Consider the following 25,068-nt stretch of genomic DNA (forward strand, 5'->3'; position numbering starts at 1 on the left):
GGCACAGCAAAATTATGGAACACGCTTCCAATGGATCTCTGAAGTGCAAACTCACTTACCTCCTTTAGAAAAGGGTTCAAGACAGGGTTATTTCAGAACTAGATGCTCCGTCCTGTGCTAACTGCAGTCTTAGCGCCAAGAAACCTCAGAGTATGAGTGAGCTTAATACATTTTATTAACTTACCATGAGAACTTCAGTGCTTGGTAGAGCTTTTTGTTGATGCATACAGAAATACAATCTTAACTCAAGTATGCAAGGTTTCCTTTATTTGGAACTGTGAGATATGTGCTACCTGCAGTCTTCTCCATTATGTGATTCTTGGTGTGGCTTGTTACCTCACAATAATTGCTTGGATCCCTTTGTCAAGGCAAATCAGTTTCTTATGCAAAGACCACAAGGAAGCCCCCTCTTGGATTGAGGCAAGCGGAGTGGCTACAGCTAAGGAAAGAGCTGCTTTACACATCGAAAACCATGGGGTGATGAGGCTTTCCATCTAAAATGCCAATGCCCTTCCATAGATTAGCTTTGCTTCCTACTTGTCAATGTTACTGCCTTCGTGCAGCTGTTTGCAACCATATTTTGTTCAAAGGAAAGTAAATCAGAATAATCTCCACTCTTCCCACTTTATTACAGATTAGCTTCAAATGTGCTGTGTTCACCTTTTGTTTGCATAAATGATCGCCAATGAACTATTAATTGCCATTCTGTAAAGACTAGAATTGCCTAGAAGTTATTTTTGATGCTTAATTAGTGTGCCAGTTAACTCTGGAGGTCCAAATACCCAAACACAGCCGTCTTCTTGTCATCCAGATCTGTCTTGGGTGTCAACGTTACAAGACAGTGGTTTAGTTTCATGTAGGGACACGAGCTGCTGAATTTTAAACCCCAACAGCATGTCCTAGAGAGTTAAGAGCCATGCCCTCACCTCCTTTTGGGCGACATAAAGAGTGTCTGTCAGGCTGAGCAAAGGTCATTCTTACAGATATGGTTTATTTTCAGGTCCGGCAGCCAGATGCTAGACATGCACTGTCTGAGCTGAACTATGCTGGCCTGAAGATGTCACAGCCCATGGGCTTGACCTCAGCTTCTCAAAGTACCTCAAGGTCCTTTCCCTCACGATGAAGGGGGACATCAATGATACCCTCAGACCTGCTTGCTTCAGTTTTAAGCCCATATGTGCCCATTGCGCAGTGTCTGCGTAACACCTTGTCGCAGGGTGGGTGGGGTGAATCAGCACAGTCTTAGTAGCCCCATTCCACTCTGTGATGAGTAAGGGCCTGCCGCCACCTCTGAGATTCTGGCAGTCCCCAACCCTCCAGAAACCTATGAAGCTTCCCTCTAGAGACACTGGAAAAGGTAACAGTTAATGTTTTTACTTCATGTTTTGTGTGTGTGCGTATTAATGTATGTATATATGAACGCGTGGTGCGTGTATGTGTGTGTCTGAAAGCATACATGGGTGTGAATAAGTGTGCAAGTGTGGCCCCTCTGCCTCCGCGTGCTTTGATTACCAGCCATCACTTACTTTAAAGCATTCGTGGACAGCTGTTGTGTTCATTATTTATTTCTTGATCATATAGTGTAATCACTCAATTTCTCTATAGTTATTTAGGAGCTGACATTGTTAGGAGAAATCCACTCATTGAAGAGCTAGAATGTTTTGCAAGAAAGAAACTTTGACTTGTGAGAAAATTACATTTCATAATAATGGATAGCATAAGTAGTCCTGGCTCCGTACCAGACACGTCATTGATGATTGGGTCCTTCGGTCCCAAATCTACAAGGCTTATTGTCTCAGAGATCTTCTCAATGTATCGCTTGAGAGAGGAGAGTCATATTAATTTAAAAAAAAAACACCCAGGCAGTGGCGTAGCTGGTGGTGATGGTGGGGGGAAGTGGGGGGGTCAGGGGCTAGCGCAATGTAAGTTTATATTTTTATTTTTTATTATATCTGTCAATTGTCAAATTTAACCCCGCCCCTTTTTACCTGCACAAGATGCGCCGGCACTGGGCATCAAACTCAGGGACCACCCCAGGCAGTAAATGCACCAGCTGCGCCACTGTACCAATGATTATAGGTACCAATGATTATAGTGTGTGACTATGGATGTATTACTTTATTTTATTACAATATATTCAGCAGGTGTTGCAAGAAAGGCAGCTCTTGTCTGTACTGACGTTATTTGCAGTAGGAATAAACTCGCCCTCTCTTAATTGACTATCCAGCGTGACCTAAATGTTTTCTGTGAGAGCTTGTTAATTTTAAATGGGAAATAAGAAAACACTGAATGGATAATTCTGTAGGTTTTTAAAGCCTTTTCTTAATATTTCGATGAAATTTATATCATTTTATTATTGAACACCTGGAATTGCTCTTTAGAAAAAGTTTATTTCGTACATTTTATAAGAGCCTTTACTAATTTATTGTATTTTTCATACTTTCGATGTGATATAAAAGATACATTTTTGTGCAAGGTTAATTGAAATCATTTGTGCAGTGTCCTTCTGTATATCGGTTTTATTAGTCCATTATGGTCTGTATTTACATCAAATAGAACTGTAATTTGGTAACCTCTACAACTCATCCTGTCTCATAGGAGCTGGCATGAGATAAGTTTTTCATTAACATTTGTCAAATGGAATTTGCCATGCAAATTGGAAATAGGTTGTAAATTATTTTCTTCATTTTTAATGTCGTTTCAAAGACCTTTCGGTTCATTTTGTAGTAATTACTTTTGTTTCTGCTACCCATTATCTTTCCATCCAAACGCAAAAATGGTCTATAACAGCCAAACATGGGAATAATATTATAAAAAGACATCTATATTACACACTATTTGTTTTTAACGTGCTTGACTTAGATTTTCTTAGTGGAGTTTATCACGTCCACTTCTTAGCCTAATTTTTGTTATTGCTTCTGATTTTCATCTTCTGTTAAATATATATAGTTTGCTTGTCTTTCACCATTAATCGTCTTAAGTAAGTAAATTGATAGGAAGAGATCAAAGTTAAGATGTCTCACTAATGAAATTATCTTTATAACTGAGAATTCTGCCTGGTGGAAAGTTAGTTAAACCCTAGTAACAACCTGTGTGTAGACTGAAGATGGGCCTGCTACCCAAGGGTTTTGCTGCCCCAAGCAAAAATCACTAAGTATGCCACAGCACACCCTCTTCATGTGTATACTCGCATTAGCACATGGTACATACTCACATAAACGAATCCTATACCATTTTGGCCTTTTGAAAATTCCATGAATTTGGTGCAGGCTTTAAAGGATTATTGAGCTTTGAAGTGCTTAATGTGAAAGTATTTTTAAATGAGCACCTAGCTTAGAATATTTAGCACGTCTGCCTTTTACTGTCATTGAGTAGATGCGGTGTGATGTTTTTTGAAAGTAATGGCTTGTGCGGGAAGGAATGCGGCTGACTCACTATTACTTTCTTAAAAAAAAAAGGCAGCAGATTGTATTTACTCAGTGAAGGCGCGTTGTATACCGGTATTGAGAGGTTTGCGTGCATCTGTGCAGTTTGACCACATATACATGTCCTTTGAGATACGGGCACTATGGCAATAAAAGTGAACTTGTCGATATGAAGCGGTTTTCTTAGATAGAATTTGCTTTCCCTTTTGCCTGTAAGCAATTGAAAATAAATAAATGTAGCTAAAACATTTTATTTGTAACAAGCGTATTATTATTAAATGCATACGTGTCCTACAACAGCGCACAGGTCAATTGAAATGTTTTCCAATGTACAGTGTAGTGAACATGAGAATGCATTGTCTAATGCCTTGCAAGTTCCATATTCCAAAGATATCACATAAATGTGTTTTCACACGAGGCCAATTTTGAGATTTTTTCCCATGTACCTAACCCCTTGTGTGCATGTACTGACTATATATTCTTTTTATAGTTAGGGTACATGCTAAAAGAAACCTAGTATAAACCATTTATGCAGAACTGTTAGTAGTGATACGCTCTTTATTACCAGCATTGAGGGAGTGGAGGGAATTCAAGACACACTCAAGGCTTTTTCTCATTAATCATGTCCCCTTTCCATGTTCCACAATAGTGATAAAGTGATAACTAGCATATTACACTTGGCGTGTGTGCGATTTTATATTTATATACCTCCCTCTACATATACATGCAGGAATGTATAGTTATGCTTGTTCTTGCTTTTATGATAAGTTATTGTAATTTTTCATCTGTATTGTCCGGTTTATTAGCCACTTTGATTACCCTTTGACAACAAATTGTCTAAGGATTTTTACGGAACTCCACTCCATGAATACTGATGGTGCATGTTATTACCTAAATTGTGGATAGAGGTGCACATTGCTTTCCTAAATATTTTACTAAGGACATATTATTCATGTCCGCAAGGAGTAAGTTTAAAAAAATAACTCTGCTGTATATTAGTTTGCACTTTTGAGTTTTGAATACTTATGCTGTGCATTTAAGCTGTTTTCTAACGTTGTAGCTACAGGTGTGAAGGATTTATTTCAGTGTAAAAATGTATCCATAAGCCGTTTAACTTGTGTTATTTGATAAAACAAAGTCCTTGCCCGTGAATTGAATCATGCAGAAAAGCAATTGTTGTTGCATTGCTTTTAGAGCAGCTGTTTTGGAAGTTGAATTTTCTGTTTAGTGAAGGGATGTTTTGAGGAGTTATTAACTTGTTAGAAACTCCAGTAAGACTAACAAAAGTCTGATAACTTCTTTTTGATTTGCAGGGAAAACAGAAAGAGGGCAGTTTCCACTGTATTCTAGAGATGCTCCAACACCAGGTTGTCAAGTAAGTACAAAAATGATTGAAGCTACTTTCAGTTATTTCTTGAGTGAAAAACTTTTTTCTAAAGTAAGCACACGTTTGTTTGACAAAAGCACTATAAAATTAAGAAATCGCTAGAGAGGGGTTTTAAATGTACACATTGGTTAACATGCTCGAGAATAGGACAACCTAATATTTGCCTATGCAAAATAAGTTGTGTCATTAAATGGAATCTGAACATACTTAAGTTGCTTCAATTAGTAGTACAACTCTCCATAAACATTTCTAGAAGAGTTTAAGGCTAGGCGAAGAGGCTAAAATATACTAGGCGAAAGGTTAAAGAAAGAGATAAAGTTGGTGTTAAGTGTTACAGCAAGGGTCCTAGCGAGAGTGGTGTTAGGTTAATGTTAGTTTCTAGCATGTATGGATAGACATGTAGTACAATTGATTTTGGGATTAAAGACATTTCGGTAAAGGAATTTTTGCAGCATCTTATTATAAGGTGTGTTCATGTTTATTAAAAGGCTTCTTTTTGAAGTTTCTCTCTAGTGATATTTCTGCACAGGTAGTATTCGGTAAATGTATTTTTTACAATTACATAGTTTTCAAAAAAATAAGATGTCTTCATCTCTAATATAGAGATGCCAGTAGTTGAATAATTGCATGCCAAGTAAAGCATCAGTGCTTTTAAAATGGTGCAGAATGTTAGCTGTGTGTTTGACAGAGTAGATTATTATGTCAAAGGACTTCTGTTGACACAGACTACAAAATGTTGCAAGTTTTATTTTCACATCTGGTAAAGTTATTTTCATGATCTTCCTCCAATGAAGAATTAAGGCAATGTGACAAAGCAAACACACCTTTCTGCCTTTGTTAGTTCTGTAGAAATAATTGGAATATGGTCTTTTCTAGTAGCCATGTTTTTGGCTGTGCAACCAGTTCATATTTCTACTCTTAAATTCACCCATTGACCGTTTCTGATCCTGGACAGAACTCATGTCTTCTTGTACATTAGTTTTCTTATCTGTCCAACTAATTAACTGGGTTATAAAAAAAACTTTATACTGACCATCCACACGAATAAGTGACAGAAGAAATGTGCATGTTGGGAAATGGCAGAGTGTAAAATCACAGACTAACACATGCCTGCGTTTAAAAGGTAGGTGCTCTTCCTATCATCAAGTTTCCTCATAAAACAAGAATGTGAAGGTCTTACAGTGTATCTCAAAATGGAACAGTGTGTGGGTTATTCAAACCTCAGAACAGTAATTTATATGTTGTGGAGCAGGGATTAGGAAGGCTTGTTTCATGACGTAAGCTTCCCTGACTTTGGGAATGTCTAAGTCTTTCAAATGTATTTCTTCTGATGGGTTTCAAACCTCTAGCAATGGTAAGAGTCTGCTATGTGATCATTTTGCTTGTGGTGCACATCTTTTTGGTAAACACGGCAAGCTCGCTCTGCTATATCAAATTCTGAAGTGGAACTCATAGATTTAATTTGAACGGTAGAAGTTATTACCCCTAATAGGCTCTATACGCGGTATATCACATGACCGTAATATCGCATACACTACATCAACCAAACCACTTCATTAAGTGTAAGTGAGTTGATTTAAAGTTTAGAATAGTAAGTATATACTCATCTTGACAATGTAATAGATTATACCTTGACTTTAGTATTGTGCCATGCAACCAAAATAGCTTCGTTTAGATCCAGAGGCGATTGCCATGGTGGAGAAGAGGGAATATAGTTTCAGCTGGGTTTGATTTCAGGAAGGCTGAAAACATCCATGGATGACTTGTGCAATGGACTCATTTTAGTGTGTCAATGGCATTACTGTTGGTAGTCTTTATGTGCAGCTTGGTGTCCTCTAAATTTTGCTGTGGCTTGCCACCTAACTTTGGTAATAAATCTTCACCCTGCATATGTACTGTAAACCTGCCCGCTTGAGACATATTTTAGACATTTAGTGTGTGTTTCCCTCATTTTGCAGGTGTCTGGCCTTGAACTGTATGTTTAATGAGCAAGAACTGAAAAACAACATGCCATATTACAATTCCAGGAATGTAACTGCAGAAATTAGCTATCCTCATGGTCACCATTTCGTATTGCATTAATGATGAAATCAAGGCTGATAGGTTGTCAAACGTGGAATGTTCACGGAGTTAAATTTTGACCACATTTTGAAATATATTTTAGGAAAGATAACTTTTTAATTTGTGATTACCTATGCCTTTTAGCATGTGCGGAGCGAAAGAGCACATGCTAAAAGGCATTGCGGAACAGTGGGTGCTATTTTGTCAGCCGCAGATAATAAAAGGTGATCACAATAAAAACAATTAAACGGCTTAAGAGGCATATTGTTTTTACTGTGATCACCTTTTACTTGCTGCACCGTTTTGCATAAAGTTTTGAGCACTGTTTTCACATCACACTTAGAATTTATTACATTAATTATATTGCATCTGATTATCAATGATTTGATTAACTTTTCCTGTATTTATTTGGTCATATCCTTTATTATTTCTCATTCTTATTGACCCTTTGGGTATTATAGAATACATTGAGGTATTTTGAAAATTACTAAAACTTTCAAATGATACCTCATTGGACAGTGTTGTATTCAAATAGCGACATACTTTGTCTTTTGATTTGGGGTCGGCTTGGTCACAGTGCCAACCTCTCTCTCACTCTTTAATGATGCCTACCATTCATTGGCTCCATGGACTCCTTCTAACACGCCCTTTGCCACAAAGGATACATTTGTTCTTATAAGTGCCTCTCCCTTTACTCTGGCCTTCATGTTCTTGAGTGTCTTGGACTTTGACTTCGTGTGTATGTGACTCTTTTAATCAGTCTGACAGACTGCACCATCGCTCCTGCTGTGTATTTGGGATTGGAGTTGGGACCCTGAACGTTGTTGCTTGTTCCCAGTCAATCACTCTCGGCTGTCACCTGATGAGCACTGCACAATATCCTGGTGGGGCTTGTCTTTTGATCTCTTCAACATAAACTGTCCATCTTCGCGGCTTCTTCTCATTTGTATTGCGTGGCACTGTGGGACCCTAAGAGTACACACCTTGGGTTTGAGAGACCATGTTGTTTTATGTGACTGTTGAATACGTAAGGATACTTTTTTCTGTCCTTGCAGTGTATGCTTCATTTACTGTCAGGCATGTGTGTCTTAGTTCACCTACAACTGGTCAGGCACAGTTTCAGCAAGCATTAATGGGCACATATCCTTCCGTTCAGCACCCGTTGGAACTTTGGATCGATTTTTCTGACCAAGCACATAGCAACTCGTATAGTAGGAGTACTCATCTGCCAAGTGACAGTCTTGCCAAGCTTAACTTCTCTCCCTACACGTGGAAAATTTGGAGGGAGCTCTCACTAATGGTCTAGACATAGGAGCCTTCGAGAGGTTGACCCCAAATTAAAGAAGAGTTTGCCTTTCAGCTCTAGCTTTTTGATATATTTTATACCGATCACCGGTGACTAACTGCTGTACAAGTAGTCGATTCAACAGTTCATTCCCTAGTGTAAGTTTGTGTTGATATCAAACATGCCACCATTTAGAGTACACCGTACAAAAATTGCATGATATTTGTGACCTGTTTAAAAATGCCTAGTGCTGTGGTCTGTCCGTAAAAATATTTGCTTATTGCCCTATTTACCCAGCGGCTCTTAAAAAAGAGGATTCTTAATTTTTAAATAATGTTTTTGACATGATATAACTTTAATATCCGATTAGTGCATTCGTTGTGTAGAGAGCACTTCCCCCAATTAGTTCAAATTGCAGAAGTTTTCTATGATGTTTTGTGAAATGTTTTCTATCCTCGATCGATTTCTCCTTATGAGGATATCCCTGGAAATCTAATCAGGTTTTATAAACTTTTATATTTGTAGGATTAGATAACAGTAAAAAAAAACTACACTCAATAGTTCACTATATTCTGTAGTAGGGGATCTCTGTGTATAGTCATAATCTAGTGAATAGTCCCGCCCATGTGCGTGGACCCCGGCAATCAAAAATAATCTCTTAAGTTGTCAAATCATGCAGAAACTGCAAAGACACTTAAGAGAGAATTTAAAGACAAATAATGCAGCCTATATCCACAGGCTACACTGTCCAGTACTTCAACTAGAAATTCCACCAAACACCACCACACACAACACAGCCTGCCCAGTTTCTACCATAGAGGAACTTGCCTCCACCAGTAAAAGACTCTGGAATGATAGAGAGGAAGGCATGGACAGACAAGCCCCATAGGCTGCCATTATGTGGCTTAAATAGGATACTGTGCCTTTAAGAGAACTTTCCAGAACTTTCTCCCAGTATCCCAGAATGCATAGCAGGTCCCTCTTACTTTCAGTTCTTTTTTCCGGCTCCTGCTAACAGGACCCTGGCATTGAGCTCTCCCTTGTTTCAAGGGTTTATTGAATTTTTTGTCACTTTTTTGGATAAAAATGTTTGAGTATATATTTCTTGGTGCTTCTCTTCTCTCCTGTGTGTTGGTTCAGGCTTTGTTAGGGCTCTAAAATGCCTGGTCTTTGCGACAAATGCCCAACATGTGGAAGGAAGAAGGCCAAAAGTGATCCACACGACGTCTGCATCGTCTGTCTCCCTGAAGAACATGTCCCTGAAGACTGTGACATCTGCCAGCAGCTTTCAGCAAGGACCCTGAGGGACAGGCTGAAGATTAGGCTTCAAGGCCTTGAAGAGAGACGACTGGAGGCTGCAGGTGGGTCTGGGCAGGCTGGCAAGGTTCCCTCTGCCTCTGCTGAGGCCTCTGGGGGGCTCCCCAGAGGCAGGAAGACCAGCAAACGGTCCTGGTCTCTGTCGGCGTCGATTGCATCGACGACGACGACGTCGAGAGGGATGACGACGGTGTGTTCCCCATCTCCCCGGGGCTCCGGGTCGAGACGGCGTGAAGAGTCAACGTCGAAGGGCCTGGATAGGCCGCCGTCGAGACCACCGTCGACTGCATCTTCATCGTCATCGTTGACGTCTGCGTCGACCTATCGACGTCGAAGACGGAGCGACCGGCATCGGCGCTCGCCGTCAAGGCGACACCGCCGGTCGCCGTCAAGGACCTCGAGAAGGAGGAATCGATGCCTGTCGTCGAGAATGGAACGGTCGACGTCGCGGAGGCGGCGTTCGGCGTCGAGAAAGAAGAGGTCGACGTCGCGGAGGCGGCGTTCGGCGTCGAGGAAGAAGAGGTCGACGTCGCGGAGGCGGCGTTTGACGCCAGAGTCGCGGAGGCGACGTTCGACGCCGGAAAAACGACGCTCAGCGTCGAGAAGGAACAGATCGGCGTCTAGGAGTCGCTCCAACTCTCCTAAACGGCACAAGAGGAGTTCTGGCGCCAGAAGTCAGGCTGGATCTAGTGGAGGACGCAAGAGAAAGCGATCGCCTGCTGAAGGGGCTGGGTCACAGTCCCCTTCGCCGAAGGAGTCACCGGGCTCGGTGTACTCGGTGGTGTATACACCAACTCGGCCTAAGTCGCCCCCTCCTCCTGTACCTAAGGAGGACCCTCCCACCAACCCTTCACTTCCGCCAGGACGACCACTACCACCGCTTCCACCGCATGGGCCTGCCCCTCGGTCGGTGATACCCCCGGTCCCTCCGCCGAGGTCGACGTCATTGCCTCCTCTGCCGACACCTCCTAAGGGGACCCCTAGACCTAGGCCCCAGGAGGAACCGAGGAAGACGCCCCCACGGAAACCTGTGGAGAGTCCACGGGCCGGGAGATAACGCTCTCGCTCTAGGAGGAAGGAGCGATCGCGCCAAAGGTCATCCACGCGGTCGAGACACCGCCATAGGAGGCACAGATATCGCTCTCGCACGAGGTCCTCAGGGACCAGGGACTAATCTCCGACCTTGTCGGGATCACCGGACACGAGGGTGTCGCCGATTGATGACCTGGTGGCGTTCTATGATGTCCTTTTGAGAGGCGCTGCCAAATTAGGCATATCTTTGACGGTGCCCACGCCTAAGACATCAGTCATTTTCGAGACACTGCACCAGAAACACCTGTCTCGTCCACTGCTGCCTCTGGTGCCAGGCCTGGAGGAACCGGCCATGGACCTTTTCCTCACCCCTGCGGTGACTAAGGCGGCCCCATCGAGATTGCTGAAAAAATACCGGGCTCCCGATTCGGACCCGGCCTTTCTAAGGGCGGAACCTCCTCCGGATTCTGTGATTGTGACGGCGGCCTGCAAACAACATGCCACCACCCCATCCACGGTTCCCCCGGATAAAGAGTCTAGATGGATGGATTCAGCTGGAAGGGAAGTATGTGGAACATCGGCGACCTCTATGAAGGCTGCGAGTGCCACGGCTTTGTTGGGACGCTACGACCGCGCCCTCTGGGACTCCCTCCAGCAGTTTGCGGAACACTTGCCTCGCGAGAAGCGGGAAGACTTCCAGGAAGTGCTAAACGAAGGGATGCTGGTAGCGAATCAAATTATCAGTGCTGCAGCAGACTCATCCCTATTAGCGGCACATGGTTTTTGCCATGGGGTTAACCAGCGACGTCACGCCTGGCTCCGCCTTACGTCACTAAAACCGGACGCACAGCAAAGGGTAGCCAACCTTCCATTCTCTGGCGAGACCCGTTTTGGGAAACATGCGGATGACTAAATGGCCCGCATGAAGGCGGAGGCCGAAACGCTTACGGCTGTGGGCCTGGAGAAGCCCAAAGAAGCGAAGAAATCGTACCACCCATTCCAACGGCGGTTCGGTGGGCAGGGTAGAGGACGTGGCCAACCTTCGGGACAGTCGCAGTACCATCAACAGTTCCGTAAGCCATTCCAGAAACGCCCGAAGGGCAGAGGAGGCCATCAGTTGGCTCCAGCGACCAAATGCCCGGCCGGGTCTAGGCCCTGAGCACTTACTTCCCCCGGATCTGTTACCCACTCCGGTAGGGGGAAGCATTCAATTTTTTCTGGCAGAGTGTTAATGTTAATGTTAAGGGAAATTTATTGAGCGCACTGTCACCATGAGTTTCCTGGCGCTGATAGGACACTGAGGTTGAGCAAGAGGAGTTTAGTGGGGATGTGAAAAGAGCAGAGTTTTTAAAGATTTCCTAAAAGATAGGAGGGAGCAAGAGGTCTTGAGTGAGAGTGGAAGAGAATTCCATAGCTTGGGAGCCAGGTGAGAGAAGCTGCGGCCGCCAGATTTAGTGAGTTTAAACCGGGGGATAACTAGAAGCTGAAGGTGGGTGGACCTCAAGGTGCGGGGAGGACAGTAAGGGGTGATCAGGGACTTCAGGAAAGCAGGGAAGGGACCAGTTAAGGCTTTGAAGACCAGGCAACAGACCTTGAAGGCTATTCTTTCACTGACTGGTAGCCAGTGTAGTTGATGTAATAGAAGTTTGGCCGACTGCCATCTAGGGATTTTAAATGCCAGTCTGGCAGCCTGGTTCTGGATTATCTGTAGCCTAGCCAGCTGGGATTTGGGGAGGCCATGGTATAGGGCGTTAGAGAAGTCCAAACGGGACATCACCAAAGCTATTAAAACTTGTAGCAGGGCTTCGGAAGTCAGAAGATGGGCAACTTTCCGTATCCTGTATAGCTGGAACATACAGGAAGATGTTACAGCACTCACCTGGGCCTTGAGAGTGAGCTCAGAGTCGATAATGACCCCGAGACTCTTTACACAGCCAGCGGGAGAGGGAGGTGACCCAAGCTCAGTTGGCCAGTACTGAGGGCTCCAATGGGGGGCACTTCTCCCAGGGAGGAGAAGCTCAGTTTTGCCAGGATTGAGCTTTAATTGAGTTTGGTTCATCCAGTGTTGGATGTGTGTCATGACCGCCTGGAAGTTGGTGACAGCGTCAGGGGAGGTGAGGGGGAAAATAATTTGTAAATCGTCCGCGTAATTGAACACTGTGACGTCCCACTTACCTAGGGAGTGAAGGAGAGGTTGAAGGTATAAATTAAAAAGGAGGGGGGACAGAGAAGATCCCTGGGGGACCCCGCAGGATGAAGGAACACTGGTGGCGCTAAAGGGACCCAAGCTCACTGCTTGAGATCTACCCTCTAGGAAAGATTTGACCCAGGACAAGGCAGGCCCACAGACTCCGGCGGCCTCGACACGGTGGAGTAAGATGTTATGATCCACCGTGTCGAATGCCGCCGATAAGTCTAGTAGGACTAATGCCTGGGGGAGTCCTCTGTCAGCATTGCTTCTGAGGTTGTCCAACACGGCGAGAATCACAGCCTCAGTGGAATGGGCTGGTCTAAAGCCGGCCTGGTTTATTTCCAGGAAGTTGGACTCCTCGATAAATTGCGATAGGCAAGTAGTAACATGTGCCTCCAGGATTTTAGACAGGAAAGGCAAGAGGGAGATGGGCCGGTAGTTGGTGAGGACCGCTGGGTCCGCGCCAGGTTTTTTTAGCAGAGGCACCAGTACAGCCTCCTTAAACGACCTGGGGACTGTGCCAGAGTTAAGGGAGGTGTTGAGTGAGGGTAGGATACAGTGCGGAAGAGTGTGACAAATGTCGCGAAGTACTGAAGGAGGACAACAGTCCTTGGGGGAACCGGATTTCACTCGGGTGGCCAACTTGGCAAGGGAATCGGAATCGAGTGTGGGGAAACAGGACAGAGTGGAGATGTTAGCAGGGGAGGATACAGCTGCAAATGAAGGGAGGGAATAGGGAATGGAATTTTTAATTGCCGAGATCTTGTCGATAAAGAAGGAGTTTAAGGCATTGCATGACTCTGCGGAAGGGGGCAAGTTCAGGAGTGTCCTGGCGTCCGATGTTAATTCACCGAGGACCTTAAATATCTCTTTAGATTTGTTAGGGGCTGTTAATATTCTCTCGGAGACGAAAGCAGACTTAGTTGTAGTAATGGCTTTTTTATAATCTTTGCGTGCGGACACGTACGCCTCCCTATCAGTGCTGAGATAGTTACGCCTCCACCTACGCTCCAGTTGACGCAGCTCAAGATGTTGTTGTTTCAGGGCTGAGTTGAACCATTTATGGGATTTGCTGTGGCGTGAGCGAGGGAAGCGGGACAGGGGGGCGAATTGGTCGCTAGCCGTCGTGAGCCAATGAGTGATGTTTGCGTCCAGAGTGTTGACGTCTAGAGTGTTATTAGATAAGGATTAGGTCTCCGCGAGGAAGGAAAGGAAGGCAGAGGAATCAAGAGCATTCCATTTCCGAGCGGTCCCACCCTCCAGAGGGGGGGGCCTAACCAGACCCTTTACAGAGATGGAGGACTCAATCAATGAATGGTCGGACCAGACGCAAGGGGAGATAATCGGGCAAGATAGGGATACCCCCTGCGTCCAAATGTGGTCCAGGATGTGACCCCCGGTATGAGTAGGGGAGGTGACGTGCTGGATCAAATTAAGGCTGAGGAGTGCCTCAAACAGTTCGGTGGCATGGGGGCCAGCATCGGCATGATTGAACCAGTAATTAAAATCGCCAAACATGGCGATGCGGGCCGAAGATGTCAACAAGGCGGAGAGCTGTTCACTAAGGGCAGCAGGAAACAAGGGCATAGAGGTAGGGGGGCGATATAGGACAATGAGGGTCAAAGCACCAGCTTCCGCTGCCAGGCTGATGACAAGGTTCTCAGCGTCAGGGAGACATAGCGAGGAAGATGCAATGAGAGTCAGAGCTTTGCGTATGACTGCCGCCACCCCTCCGCCACGGCGGGCAGTGGGCCGATTGGCGTTCAGCATGTAGTAGTTAGAAGGTAGGGCAGCCAAGATGTCAGGGAGGGAGAGATCAGACAGCCAGGTCTCAGTGAGCAGCAAGATGTCAGGGTTCTCAGCTGTCAGCAAAAGAAAAATATCGACATGATGTTGGGGGAGGGACCGTGTGTTAAGATAGAGTATGCGGATGCGAGTCTCGGGCGGGGTGGGGGCTGACGGGGACACCCAGATAAGTCTGGGAGAAGGCAGTTCAGCCGAGATGCCAAGGGACACGAGGCGATCCCAGGTTGTAGACAAAAGGGCGCAAGAGGGATGCTGAAGGCTTCTCAGTATAGCGGAAGAGTAAGTCATGGGAGAGGTAGCATCCCGGGGCCCTGGGCCCGTCTGGCCGCGGACGGGCGCAGACGGGCTTGCCTTAGGCGTGCCTTCGGCGCGCAGACGGCGCGCCCGCTGCGCCCGTCCGCTGCGCGTACGTGTAAAACACATGTTCTTATGGGGAGATAGGGGGCGTGGCCTCGTGCACAAGGGGCGTGGCCTATGGTCAGGCTCGCCGATGGCGGCAAGAAGGGAAACAAAGCCTGTCTCTGGCAGCGTTTAGCTCGGCTGCGCAGGGTCAGGGATGCCAGCAGAGACCTCTCAAATCGAGGTAGGAATGTGCAGGGGTAAGATACAAATAATCACACAGTTTTTTAAAATGTATTAAAAAAAGACCGTTTTCGGCGCCATAAACTACCTCCCGGCTGAGCCTCAGGAGTGTCTGAATCTAGCGAGCTTGTAGTCAGCTCTGTTTATGTAGCAGCGGGGGGCGTGGCCTCGTGCAAAAGGGGCGTGGCCTATGGTCAGGCTCGCCGATGGCGGCAAGAAGGGAAACAAAGCCTGTCTCTGGCAGCGTTTAGCTCGGCTGCGCAGGGTCAGGGATGCCAGCAGAGACCTCCCAAATCGAGGTAGGAATGTGCAGGGTTAAAATACAAATAATCACACAGTTTTTTAAAATGTATTAAAAAAAGACCGTTTTCGGCGCCATAAACTACCTCCCGGCTGAGCCTCAGGAGTGTCTGGAGAAAAATTACTCAGGACAAGTGGGTGCTGAATATTGTTTGCAATGGATACAGTCTTCGGTTCACCAGCCCGCCTCCAGCAATTCCACCGGTCAGCTCGCAGTTTCAGCTGCGCGAGCTTCAGGCGGAGGCAGATATCCTGTTAAGGAAAAGGGCGATAGAAGACGTACCTCTGTCTCAGAGAGGAAGAGGTCTGTACTCCCGGTTCTTCCTGGTTCGCAAGAAGGACAAGAACGAGTTCAGGTCCATTCTGGACTTGCGACAGGCAAACAGATGGATTCGCAGGGAAAAGTTTTGCATGCTGTCGTTGCATCAGATTTATCCTCAGTTGCAACAGGGAGACTGGCTATGTGCTATAGACCTACAGGATGCGTACTTCCATGTGCCCATTGCACACAAACACAGGAAGTTCCTGCGGTTCCAAGTCGGCGCCAATCATTATCAATACACAGTACTCCCATTCTGACTAAAGTCTGCGCCGAGAACATTCTCGAAGTGCATGGCGGTGGTAGCAGCACACCTACAGAAGAACAAGGTGTTTGTCTACCCGTACCTGGACGATTGGTTGATCAAGGCATCCTCCTTCTCGGAAGCGCGAGCACACTTCCAGAAGACGTGCGTTCTCTTGAACATGCTGGGGTTGCACATCAACATGTCCAAGTCTGTCCCGACTCCGGTCCAATGCATACAGTACTTGGGAGCCTCCATCAATACGCTGTCAGCAAGCGCGTCTCCTTCGGAAGAGCGACGATTATCACTCCTTCGGAAGGCTCAGGCTCTTATGACCACTCCATCTACAACAGTGAGGACGGTGTCTTCTCTACTGGGATCGATGGTCTCTTGTATCTTCCTGACGCCACACGCACGGCTGCACATGAGACCGCTGCAGGAGTGCTTGGAAGACCAGTGGGATCAGAGGAAAGGATCTTTGGACGACAAGATACGACTGTCTCTGCATGCTCTTCAGTCTCTGAAGTGGTGGTTTTCAGCGGAGAATCTCCTCAGAGGGGTTACTTTCCACAAGGACATTCCCACGCAGACTGTCGTGACGGATGCTTCTCTCCAGGGGTGGGGAGCGCACTCCGGAAACCAACGGATTCAAGGAACGTGGTCCCCGATGGAGGCCACCTATCACATCAATTTCCTGGAACTCAGAGCTGTTCACTTGGCACTGAAGGCCTTTCTTCCGTCCTTTCAGACCAACTCTCTGCTTGTACAGACGGACAATACCACCACGATGTATTACCTCAACAAGCAGGGGGGCTCGAGATCACGCACTCTGTCGCAGGAGGCGCAGATGATCTGGCACTGGCTTCTGGCCAGAGGATTGACGATAACGGCTACCCATCTGCCAGGTGTGCAGAATGTTCAGGCGACGCACTGAGCAGACTGATTCAGGAAAACAACGAATGGGTCATAAACGACGAAGTACTAGGAGAAGTCTTCGCAAGATGGGGAACTCCAGACGTAGATCTGTTCGCCACCGCCGAAAACAGCAAATGCAGAGACTTCGCCTCCAGGTACTACCAGCAGGGGACGTTGGGAAATGCGTTATGAATCAAGTGGTCGAACAGCTTTCTGTACGCTTTTCCACCCATTTCCCTGATTCCGGCGGTGCTCATCAAGCTGGCCCGGTCCAGGGCTCGGATGATAGTCATTGCCCCGGAATGGCCCAGACAGTGGTGGTTCACGGACCTGCTTCACCGGTCTCTCCTTCCTCACATTCGGCTGCCGTGCAGGCCGGACCTTCTCACGAAGTTCGGGGGACAGATGTTACACCCCAACCTCTCGTCTTTGAGTTTGGCGGCATGGCTCCTGAGATAGTGCAATATGGCCATCTGAATCTGCCCGAAGATTGCATGGACATACTGAAGGAGTCTAAGTGACCTTCCACTCGGACTTCATATGCTTACAAGTGGAAGAGGTACTGTATCTGGTGCCAGTCTAAGAACCATGACCCGACGACGTGCAAGGAAGATGTCATCCTTCCTTACCTTCTACATTTGGCGCAGTCTGGACTTAATGTTCATTCCATTAAGGTTCATCTCGCTGCATTGACTGCCTACAGGAAATGCCCTTCACAGACTTCCTTCTTCCAGATCCTTGTGATCAAAGAATTTCTGGAAGGCTTGAAGAAAGTATTCCCTCCTGTCAGGCTTCCTTCGCCTTCATGAGAACTGAATGTGGTGCTGTCCAGGTTGATGAAGGATCCTTTTGAACCTATTCATAAGGCTTCGTTGCAGCACCTGTCCTGGAAGGCGGCGTTCCTCGTAGCCATTACATCGGCCCGCAGGGTGAGTGAAATTCAGGCGTTGTGTTGCCAAGAACCTTATACCATATTTCATGCTGCTAAGGTTGTTATGCGTACTCACCCTAAATTTCTTCCCAAGGTTATTTCTGATTTTCATGTCAACCAGACCATAACTTTGCCTACGTTTTTTCAGAATCCTTCATCTCCTGCGGCCAGGTCTCTCCATTCCCTGGATGTTAGGAGGGTGTTGAAATTTTATCTGGATAAAACCAAAGATATTCGTAGGTCTGACCAGTTGTTTATCAATGATGGATCAATCAGGACGGGTCTTGCTACCTCTAAGCAGTCCATTTCTAGGTGGATTGTGTCCTGCATACAATTGTGTTACCAAAAAGCGAATAAGACCTTAGGAGGTAAGCCTAAGGCTCATTCCACCAGGGGCAAAGCTGCCACGACAGCCTTGCTCCGTAACGTGCCGATTGCTGAAATCTGCAAAGCAGCCACTTGGAAGTCGGTTCATACCTTTGCTTAGCATTATTGTCTGGACACTGATGCCAGGGCAGATGCTGAGGTTGGACAGGCTTCGCTGCGGAATTTAATTCGCACAATAGTGGTGTTAATTTCTTTCTCCACCGCCGCTTTGGTGTGGGGATGGGCTTGCCATTCTATTCACTAGATTATGACTATACACAGAGATCCCCTACTACAGAAGGAGTAGTTTCTGTCCTGTAACTCCAGTTCTGTAGTAGGGGTATCTCTGTTATAGTCATAAGCGCCCGCCCTCCTCCCCGGTGGAGATTATTCTTCATGTAAGGAATGCTACAGGTCTGGCGTGCTACGCCTTCAAAAAGAACTGAAAGTAAGAGGGACCTGCTATGCATTCTGGGATACTGGGAGAAAGTTCTGGAAAGTTTTCTTAAAGGCACAGTATCCTATTTAAGCCACATAATGGCAGCCTATGGGGGTTTTCTGTCCATGCCTTCCTCTCTATCATTCCAGAGTCTTTTACTGGTGGAGGCAAGTTCCTCTTTGGTAGAAACTGGGCAGGCTGTGTTGTGTGTGGTGTTGTTTTGTGGAATTTCTAGTTGAAGTACTGGACACTGTAGCCTGTGGATATAGGCTGCATTATTTGTCTTTAAATTCTCTCTTAAGTGTCTTTGCAGTTTCTGCATGATTTGACAATTTAAGAGATTATTTTTGATTGCCGGGGTCCACGCACATGGGCGGGACTATTCACTAGATTATGACTATAACAGAGATACCCCTACTACAGAACTGGAGTTACAGGACAGACACTACTCCATATAGCACTTGCACTTGTTTTTCTTTCATTTAGGGAAACATTAACTTACATGCACATTTATGTTAAGAAAGCTGTTTGTGGGAAGCTTGTTGTCTAAATATCCTGGTGAAACACATGAGAGAATCTGACTTAAAAATGACTGATTGAAATCTGCCCAACTCATATTAGCTGAAAGGGGTAGACATCTATCGCAATTTGGTCACATTTAAGATGTTTTGACAACCTGCATATTTTGCTGCTTAAAACAAATTCTACCATCATATATTCATACTTCTTGGCATATTCAGCTGATGGGTTTCTGTAGTAGGCATGAAATGTGAATAATCCTACCCTTCCCTATGTGGCTCTCCAAAGTGCTCTGGATGATTCTGGGTATGTCCGTTTGACAAAACTGTGCTCCCTATGTTCCTGGTGCACCTGATGTGCAGCAGGCCAAAAATTCAAAAGAAGAAATGTTAGAAAGTTACTTGGACTCAGTGTTTAATTAGCACTGGTGTTTTTCGGTGCTCAGCACCAGCACTTAATTGTTAAAACTGGCAATTACTTATGACAGTCCACCACATGGTGGCGCTGACTGTCAATTTCTGTAGCAACACGTTGATTTAATTAAAAGAGCGTTCATCAAAAAATGTCAATATCTTCAAGGCCACTCACACTGCTTTGAGTGGCTTGGAATTGTACAAACTGTTACACTTATAAGGAGTGTGATGCTTAGTTGTGTTTATACTGGCATATGACAGTGTTGCAATCTCCAATTGGCAACCTGCAATAGCCTCTCGAGCAATAACCCGGGTCCTGGCACTTGTTTATTTACAAATTAAGTAGTGTTTGGTCCATATTGCACAAGAACTAGAAGACTTACATAACAAACTATACTTTACTTGTATTTTGTTTTACTTCTTCAATTAGACCTCTCCTCCCTCCCTAGGGCTTAATTGGAACATTTAATTTGTAGGCTAAGGTGAGAATTGGTTGGAGAATCTCTTCTACTCCCAGTTCACAACCGGGACTTTGAGTTCACTTAGCTCATTTTCGAAAAGAAAAGCAATCACCAGAATTAGGCCTTTTCTGCACCAATTTCAGCATTGTTAAAATGAAGTGGTCACCTCTTCCTAACAAAATCCTCTTTTAATTATGGGGACCCTAGGGTCCATAAATTGCAAATGTGTTGGCTAGAGCAGACAGGCGGCTGAAGTGTGTTGGTGGACTTCATTGTCTGCTCTCCTTATTCCCCTTCCTCTGGCAGCAAGGAATCCAGTGGGATTTCCATCCTGAAGGCCATGTGCAGATGCAGATTTATAAAGCCTCTGATTGCCCAAGGACTAGAACGGTGCTTGGAACCGGGTACACGTGGAGTCCTAGGCATTCACCCTTCTGATTTGTGGTTTCCCTGGACTTAAATACAGTTTGGATGTCTCCGCTACACAGTGAATCATCTTGCTAGAGAGCACTGAGGGTGCCGGCGGGGGTCAATGGTCAGAAAATCTCTAGTACTATCTATGCCCCCTTGGACTGGTGGATACTCTAGGCTTTTCTCAGCGAACAGGCAATTGCCCAGATTTTAAGTGGTGGTGGAGCACTGTCTTGCTACTCGAACAAGCAACTGTTTTGTGATAAATTGCCATCCTATATTTTGCAAATCAACCTTGCTTGGTCACCTTGGTGGAATCCGTAATCACTTGAGCTGCAGCCTCCTCCTATGGCGACTTCCTAGAAGACTTCTTCACTGGGCCTGTGATTTAGCTAGGACATGACTTGGTCCAAACTTTCCCCTCGTCTAGGTCGTAAGTGGCTCTACTGTTCGAAATCAAAGCTCTAGGCGCATAAGACAAATGACTATTCTTCTTTAATCAGATCAGCAGCTCACAGGGCAACACAGTTTCTTTTGCCAGAGACACAATAGTTCAATATTGCCCTCGTAATCCTTTCTTGATAGCATCTGTATGAAATCTCTAGATATAGCTTGTGCTCATCTTCCTTCCTCCGGAATGAATACTACATCCACTTGGATTGCCCACTATGATCAGATGTTTTAAAACAAAGTGCAGAAAATGCTTTCTGCAGAAGAATACTAGGACAATTTGCTATCCTCAAGGAGAGTAGGATTGCTTGTAACCACTGCATCCCTGAAAGTTCTCGGCATTTGTGTACTGTTTACGATCATTAGCATAGTAAAGTATCGTTTTCTGTATTACAATTCTTTCAGTTTTAAAGAATACAAAATATAACACTCAAGACAATGTTATTCAACAACATAGACAACACTGTCAAAGGATTCGAACAGTAGCTCCAACTAAACCTATCACATCCAATTCACTATCTTCACTACTAATTTCAAATGGGGCCAAGAGTAATAGTATGCAAATTATGAGCAGCTATTGGGTGATATTAAAGCCTTATAGCCCGCCGTAGAGGGCTATACCGGCTATTAAAGGCCCTCTCCAGCATTCGGCGAGGGCCTTTAACAAGGGAGAGGGACTTTAATAACCGGTATTGCCCAGATACGAAGGGCTAATAGAAAATTCTGCTACTAGAGGGTAGAATGTTCTAACAAAAAAGAACAAAGCCTTGTGGGAGCGTGAGGGGATTGGAATCCCCTCAGGCTCATTGAAGCCTTTGTTCACAGTCAGAGCTGTGAACAAAGAAACATTGGAATGTTGGAGCTCCAGGCTTAAACCAGCCGTTATAAGCCTAGAGCACTCCATTGTTTTCAATGGAGCTCCCAACATTCCAATGTTCTAATAACTGTTAGGACCAATTATTCAGAGCGTTTCTAGAGGTTGCAAACACTTAAAGGACATGTTATCTTTTCAGTTCAGAAAAGGAAAGATGTTTAGCTCGCCCAACAGTCTATAGATTATACATTCATGCATTGCTGTGGTTGTCCTGTATTGTAACCATTGCTCGTGCAACATCATAAAATGCACAGTTTACCCATTGCAAAAGGCGCGCCATATTTTCAGGTGATGGATCAAACTCTGGATATCAGAAGTATCATGTAATAGGACTAGATGCAGTATGAATGTGAAGACCAATGAGTTGATTGCTTTCATTGTACCTGTGTGTTTTTGCCAGAAGGAGCACAAAGAGGTATACAACCATAATATAAGTTGCTATCTATTCTAGCTTCTCCACAACACGTTGGCTAAGCTCAGTGCCTGTGAAGACTAGTGCTACCATGCACTATTTTAAAGAAACTATACTTTAGCCTAGATTTGCACAGTCACGTGCAGTTAGACACCTGCAGTATCCACATTTTGAGTGGCTAATCTACTTTGACACCTTTCTATTAATACATTTCCCAAGAGTTTTGGGGTAGATTTCTTCCATCAATTAATCAATATTTATTCAGATAATTAAAACTTCAAATTATTTTAAGTTTAAGATTTAAAAAGCATCAATAAAACCAAACGTTTTACGAGACTTCTTTGCGATTTCCAATCATTCATAAAGTTTTTGAGCACCTAAGCCCCAACACAGGATAAAAAACAAATGGAATGTGTCCTTGTCTAATGCAACTGGTGCTCATGTAAAGCGCTCTGATATCTGATACCTTCTGGTCAAGTTTGCGCTATATAAAACTCCGAATGAATTATTTTTTTATAACATTTAATTACCTTTGCTAGTGCAAATACACAGGAGAAAGGGCCTAATGTTTTGGCATGATCAGTTTCACCACACAGAATATGCTGGGCCAAAAGAGGTAAACTAGTGCTTTGATAGTATAAGTGCAAAAAGAAAATGCGGACTACTTAATCATAAATATTAGGTACCCTGCGACCGAAAGTGCATACTTCATTAAAAATATGAAGTGCCCTGAGAGGTATGTGATGAGCGACAAATGGCATCTCAGACCTAGTACAATGTCCTCTGGGGCAATATCTAAATCAAATTGCAGCCAGGTGCCAAGATATTGAAGGAAAGGGCCCCTTTGTAAGTCTGAGTTTGTTCATTTTAAGTCTGCCATGCTGACAAATTTCAGAGATTTGCAAGAGAGCGTCAAGTCCTCTCCTCGAAGACTGGTAATAATTGCCACCGACGTGAAGAGAGCTCTATATTATTTTGTTATATTATTTTCACTTGTGTGTTTGCTGCAAATATTAATCAAGATTTAATGCATGTTAGCCGGAAAAGTATATATGTGGTGTGCGTGATATGACTGTAGGCGCGATTGATGAGAATGAGTGCGTTTATGGGGATGGAAAAAAGAAAATATGTCTTCCTTGTAATCCATTAGAGTTCCGTTTTATGAGTTTCTAGAATATATATGAATATGAGTAAGATTTATTTTGTATTAAATATTGAGAATTCCTAAAATGTAATCAAGAGAATGGTTGTTTATTATTAAAGATACGTTGATAGTTAACGGTTGATCCATTTGGTGAGTTGTCCACCACCTATAGCGAGAGATTCTGCTTATTTTGACCCGAAGCAGTATATTTTCTTTGTTTTTTTAGGTACTTTTTCACTGTTGAGTTTAGGGCTCTGTTTAAAGCTCGTTGGGGAAGGGTTGGGGGCTAAAGTGCCTTTTCCCTGGTTAAAGCCAGGTTGAAATAATCATGAGCTTCGGAGTTTCTTGGGTCAATTATTGCCTTCCACACGATACTGCTTAAGGTGGATCTTGATTATTAACAGATTTGGTGGCCACTTTAACATATATGAGAGCTATGTTCTCTGTGCAGGCACAAGATCAGGATGTTGACCCTTTAAGAGATCACCCCTTGCTTTGACTGATTTAATATAAGCTGAAATTGATTTTCTGTGGACCTTTCATGACTCCAAGGGAGCCCCATGCATAATCTTTATTGTTGAGGATCTCCAGATGTTTGCTCAAGCATATGGGATTTATTTTAGTCATTGTTGCTGGACCTACTGGCCATGGGGGTGGATCACTGGGGATACCACATTACAGTCCCTTGACAAAGATGTGGAAATTGCATATCTCTGTCCTATAGCTACAGCTAACTGCAGTTATTGAGTTTAGAGTAGGGTTTCATTGCCGCCATCTGTGCTATGTCTCTTGACTGTTAGTCTTTTTGATTTGATCAATACCTGTTTTAGATGCATTTTAACCTCTGGGATTGTGGTCATTTCATGATAAGTTTGTGGTTTCAGATCTGTGATCTGGAACTAGTTGTTTTCCTGCCACTGGTTTAGTACAACTTTCTAATTCAGTACATACAAGCATTGATTTGTTTAAGCTTTGGTATCAAATTTCACAACTTCCCCAGTGTGGCCCATTGACCTGATCCTGGGTGAGATGGATCTCACAGGGAAGAGATTGTTCAAAGTTTTGAAGCCCTAGGAGGGCCATGTATTATTCGCCATTGAAGGGTCGTTTATCTACTTAAAAGCACTGGTAAATGTTTCTTTTTTCAAACCGGAATCACATATTTTCTCTGCCAGCACTTAGCAAATGCTAATAATAACCCTCCATGTGGCCTACATGTGTTCTCTTTGTGAGCCTGGGGAAAACTGCTGACTGTGCTTTTGCTTGACGGCGAGCTTCTTGATCTGAACTTGCAGTTTTGGATGGAATCCAGTTGCACATATGCCTGTGAGGTTTTTTTTTTTAACAGACTTAATTTTTACTAATGTACTATCTTTTTGTATCTCTGTTACCACCTGCTACTTGTCCTCTGATTTGTCTGCATGCATGATTGTGTGGTGCTTTCTTTGGGTCTTTAGTAAAAATGTTTTTGTTATTTACAGAAAAATGTCAAGCATTTCGTATCTAAGTCTTACATAGCTTTGTAAGAGTGATTGGCAAAGAATGTTTCTGCCAGCTCGTGTCATGTTAAAAAGTTATATATATTAAACAGATATTAAATTGAACTCCCCCTCCCCCATTAAAGTTATATATTGGTCCATTGGAGAAAAAATCGCTGGTCTTGGATTAACGTGGACAACCAGTAATTGCTGTTTACCATATTCAACTCTGATTTGCGTGATTGGTCTATGGCCTTTGTCAGGGACCAGCCTTCTGTATTGCCATCATAACGGTATTAGTTGATG

At 44.5% G+C, this 25,068-nt stretch overlaps 1 protein-coding gene across 11 annotated transcripts in view; it reads left to right on the top strand.

Annotated features, from left to right (window-relative positions):
- The window catches only part of TCF12 (transcription factor 12), an 864,399-nt gene that overhangs the window by 382,353 nt on the left and 456,978 nt on the right, over nt 1-25,068 (top strand). For all 11 annotated transcript variants that reach the window (XM_086958370.1, XM_086958363.1, XM_086958368.1 and 8 more), the window contains exon 6: nt 4,739-4,800. In XM_086958370.1, coding sequence (XP_086814496.1) covers nt 4,739-4,800 — 62 coding nt within the window. The remainder of the gene's footprint in view (nt 1-4,738; nt 4,801-25,068) is intronic.

This window comes from Lissotriton vulgaris, chromosome 2_1, assembly GCF_964263255.1.
Source record: "Lissotriton vulgaris chromosome 2_1, aLisVul1.2, whole genome shotgun sequence".
Classification (NCBI taxonomy): Eukaryota; Metazoa; Chordata; class Amphibia; order Caudata; family Salamandridae; genus Lissotriton; species Lissotriton vulgaris.